Genomic DNA, 4,797 nt, shown 5'->3' with positions numbered 1-4,797 from the left:
ATGAGACACATGTAGGAGCCAAGACAGAGGTTTCATTACAGGTAAACAGACTATCTCATATGGTGCCATATTTTACCAATATCTGAATAGTTTAGGTGACATTTGCAAGGACACTTTTATTCTATGGCAAAGCATAATGAAACATTAGGATTTCTGATTCACTTCTGTTTGCATTCTGCTATTGATAATGCATCAGCAGAATAAGAGTGTTCTCCTTTCTCTTCAGATTGTTAAAATATTTTCAGAAATACTATCAAGAGTATTTGAAATTTTAGTGCTATATTGCATATGTAATATTTATGTTTAATCAAATACTTAATCACATGAATTGTAGAGGTCAAAATTGAGAGACAGTCAAGCCTAACTGAAGAGTCAGGGATAGAAAAAAATGTATATATATGGCAGAATTATGAAGCTGCCTGTATTCAATTTCTCGTCTGATGTCCTTCCAAATCTTTAGTCATTTAGTCACACTAGGCTTTTCTTATTCCCTTCTCAAAAATTTTGTAATAATTAATATATATATCATTCAATGTATAAATGTGAATTTTTTTCTGATCTCTTGATGAATGAAAAGGAAATTTGCACCTTACACTGAGGTGTGAAAAGCAATATTTGGAGGGTAGGAGACTTTCAAATACCCAGTCTTATGGTGATAGTACAATGAACAGCATGTTCATTTTCCAGTGGAGTCTGGCAGACAGCTGATGTAATTTTCTCGAAGAGTGTAGCTTTAAAAAATAATAATCTGATAACACAGACAGTAAACAATGAAAGGTAATTTGATGCTTTCCATCGAACCCTAAAGCTGATGAGAGAAAGCCCTTCCATCCTCCCTCATCTTATAGGAAATCAGCACTTGTGAATGAAATCTATTTTCTTCAGTTTTTCATCATCACACCTAGCCAACATTTATATTGTTTCTTATTCCGTTCATAGACAATATTTTTTCCTAACTGTAGTTCAGTATTTCTGACATAAGAAAAGAAAGTACATGGGGACAGTGTAGGATATCAGAAGCTCACAATTTTATAAGCAATTATTTATGTGAGAAAGTGTGGATTTCCTGTAAACGTCTTTATAATACAATGTTATAAATGCTGTATTTTTCTATTTGCTTTCTTAGAGCTCACTCAGAGACTCCTGACACTGCTCTTTTCCTTGTGATCAGGATCAATTTTATCTACCTGTCTACCTACCTATCTATCTATTTATCTATCTATCTATGTATCTATCATCTATCTATCATCTATCTATCTATCTATCTAAGGAAACATTTATACTCACAATTTTTTAAAACACTAATGCTTTTACCTTAGCCTGTCAACCTCATTCTACTCTGCTATGTGTTAAACTTTGTGCTTTATTAGGGATATTCATATACATCTTTATTTCATTATACTTATGTATGTCCATATTAAATTAAGTTTGTAGTGAAATTCTTTGTGGCCTTAATGTGCAGACAGACCTAAAAATCATCCCAGGGTTTATAGTCTGTGCATTTTATCTTCCAGTATGCTATTGTGTAATACAGTGATTTTTAACCTATTTTTTTAAAGTAGAAAATCTCTTTATCCAAAGAGAATTTATGTGAAACTTTATTATACAAAACCAATTCCAGTGACTTCACTTTTGCTTAATTTGCTTATTTTCTCGTACTATCCAAGGTTCATCCATGACGATGTATATCTTATGTGTTACAAACAACTTAGTATACATCAGTTATAATAATAAAGCTCCTGGGAAGAGGAAATATGTTAGTTTTTTATTTGCTTTAAAGTATTTTATTGGAATCCTTTTGATAAAATCAAGTACTTGTTTAAGACAAAGTTAAGAAGTGAAACCGTGTAACTGATGTTTAAATGTCCCAAAATTTTTAGGCAATTTTTTCCCCCAACATGTTGACAGCTGTTCATCAAGTTGATGCAGGAAAAATGCAAGTTCCTAGAATCTGCCCAACACCAGAGAGAGGATATCCTTTGTGTCAGCAAAATCCATAGTAGCCAGGGAGAAGGGGCATGACTCTTCACCCTTTGTCACAGCCTGTGGATGAAGTGGCAGGAGCGATTTACCGAGGCATCCCAGCCATTCCAACAGCACTTCTCCAAGAGGGTAAGTTCCAAACCTTAGCCCTTCAGTCAAAAGTTTAGTGCTGAATCTCTGTGAAGGGGCACTGCCTCTGGCTGGGCTTCCAGAGCTCTGGAAATGTGTTAGTTTTAATGTAATTATATACTAAATATCTTAAGTAAGGTAGAAGATAAAGTATCCAAAAGAAGAGCACATTGACAGTCAAGTTGTAGTCATGGAGTTGGGTCATGGTGGGGGGGCACAGGGGACAGTTACCTGAATAACACACTACGCCATCTATCCATCATCACGCCCCTGACAAAGAAGTTAAGTCACACAAAAAGAATTTACATGTACATATGTAAAATAATCCATTTCAGGTAAAACACTGTCTCCACTAAGAAATTAAAACACACATACACAAAGAATCCTATGTACTGGATATTGAGGGATATTTCCAGGTACCATAAACACACTGAAACATATAATTTTCACTTATCTTCCCAATAACCCTGCAAGAAACAGTTTTTTTTGCTGGTGTGAGCAAAGAGATTAAGATAACTTACACCATTTGCCCAAAGTACTCCTTTGTATACAACAAAAATATAGGGTTAGCAGTGACTTTATCAACCTATATTTCATGAGATGTTTCCCTATATAAAGAAAAAGAATCTATTATAATATGCCTGAATTTTCTTACTTTTACACCTCTATCCAATAGCAGTCAACATACTAATTTCATCCTGTACCATCTGTAGGCATAAGGGCTTTCACATGAATGTATTTTAAGCAGGGGCTTCTAAATATTTACACACATAATTGTAATTTGGATTTTAAAATTTTGTCTAATTAACATATTTAGTATGTCATATTATGTGGTTCTAATTTTGTAATTGTAATTATGTGATTGCCTTTATATAACAGACAAAGGAAAAATTTATCACCCCTAAAACTACCACTTACAGTTTATACGATTTTTTTCCTTTTACTTTCTCCTTCTATATGTATATTTATCTATGTCTATATCTATATCTATACATACATCAGAGTTTGCTGACCTTGGCCCTATTGACATTTTGGACTGTAAAACTCATTCTTATGGGGGGCTACGTAATATAGTAGGATAATTGGCAGACTCACTGGACTCTAACCATTAGATGTCAGTAACACCCCATCTCCAGCTGTGACAACCAAAATGACTCAAAACATTATCCAACGTTCTTTGGGATACTAATCTTTACCAATGGAAAACTACAAATCTCTCTCTGTCTCCAGCTCTATCTCTATCTCTATCATGTCTGTTTCTATTTTTAAAGGTGTATGTTTTATTTGCAGAGCTGGATTATTTTAATAGAGCCTAAATTCTCAACTGGGATTTATTTATATCAGCTTTGTATACTAAAAAGCCACCAGATTTTAGTACATGAAAGCTATTGACTATCCTGGTTTCTCTATCCAGAGTAGGTTTTCTGATCAACCTGGATGGAAATACACAATGTAACAGTGTTGAACGAATTCATTCTCATGGGAATCACAGACCACCCAGAGCTGCAGGCTCCATTATTTGTGCTGTTCCTCATCATCTACCTGATCTCAGTGGCGGGGAACTTGGGCATGGTCATCCTCACCAAGATGGACTCCAGGCTACAAACACCCATGTACTTCTTCCTCAGACACCTGGCTTTTACTGATCTTGGTTATTCAACAACTGTGGGCCCCAAAATGTTAGCAAATTTTGTTGTGGGTCAAAATACAATCTCCTATTATTTTTGTGCCACACAGCTGGCTTTTTTCATCATGTTCATTATTAATGAACTTTTTATTCTGTTACCAATGTCTTACGACCGCTATGTGGCCATCTGTAACCCTCTACTCTACACAGTCATCATGTCCCAAAGGGTATGTCAGGCGCTGGTGGTAATCCCCTATCTCTACAGCATATTTGTTTCTCTTCTAATCACTGTCAAGATTTTTAATTTATCCTTCTGTGGTTATAATGTCATCAGACATTTCTACTGTGACGCTCTTCCCTTGTTATCTTTGCTCTGCTCAAACACACATGTAACTGAACTGATTATTCTGATTTTCTCAGCTTTTAATTTGATTTCATCCCTTCTAATAGTTCTTTTGTCTTACCTGCTCATCCTTGTAGCCATTCTCAGGATGAACTCTGCTGAGGGTAAACGCAAGGCTTTTTCTACCTGTGGATCCCACCTGACAGTGGTCATAGTGTTCTATGGGACTCTGATATTTTTGTATGTGCAGCCCAAGTCTGGTCATTCCTTTGACACTGATAAAGCGGCTTCCCTATTTTACACCCTCATTATCCCCATGTTGAATCCCTTGATCTATAGCTTGAGGAACAAAGACGTAAAATATGCTCTACAAAGGATATGGAAAAAACTATGCAATATCTGTTCTTAAAGCTCACTGTCCAACGTGATTCTTAGAAATCGGGTTATGACTTTAAGACTTGTTGTGTGTGCCTTCAGCAGCAAGACAAACACAAATAATCTCATCATATATTTAGATAATGTCTTCTATGTGCCAGTCACACTTATACGTGCTATAAATACATTACTGAACAGAACAGTAAAAATCTTTGCATTCTTTTAGGGGAAGAGATGAAATATAAGCACAATAATTAAGTACATTTTATGGCACAGTAGAATGGTTTATGACACATAAGAACAGGTAAAGAGAGTGGGTATGCTGTGTGAGATTGAGGAA

General features: G+C 35.4%; 1 protein-coding gene across 1 annotated transcript; it reads left to right on the top strand.

The window, feature by feature from the left end:
* Nucleotides 1–3,549: 3,549 nt before the first annotated feature.
* On the top strand, nt 3,550–4,491 carry LOC131395619 (olfactory receptor 8K3-like). Its single transcript, XM_058527476.1, has one exon. The coding sequence runs from the start codon at nt 3,550–3,552 to the stop codon at nt 4,489–4,491; it is 942 nt and encodes a 313-aa protein (XP_058383459.1).
* The last annotated feature ends 306 nt before the right edge of the window (nt 4,492–4,797 follow it).

The sequence above is a fragment of the Diceros bicornis genome, chromosome 31 (genome assembly GCF_020826845.1).
Source record: "Diceros bicornis minor isolate mBicDic1 chromosome 31, mDicBic1.mat.cur, whole genome shotgun sequence".
Taxonomy (NCBI): domain Eukaryota; kingdom Metazoa; phylum Chordata; class Mammalia; order Perissodactyla; family Rhinocerotidae; genus Diceros; species Diceros bicornis.
The sequence above is the reverse complement of the archived record's forward strand: the minus strand, read 5'-3'. Positions and strand labels throughout refer to the sequence as shown.

Excerpts from the sequence above, each read along its gene's own strand:
- LOC131395619 (XM_058527476.1), top strand. The coding sequence starts at position 3,550 with ATGGAAATACACAATGTAACAGTGTTGAACGAATTCATTCTCATGGGA.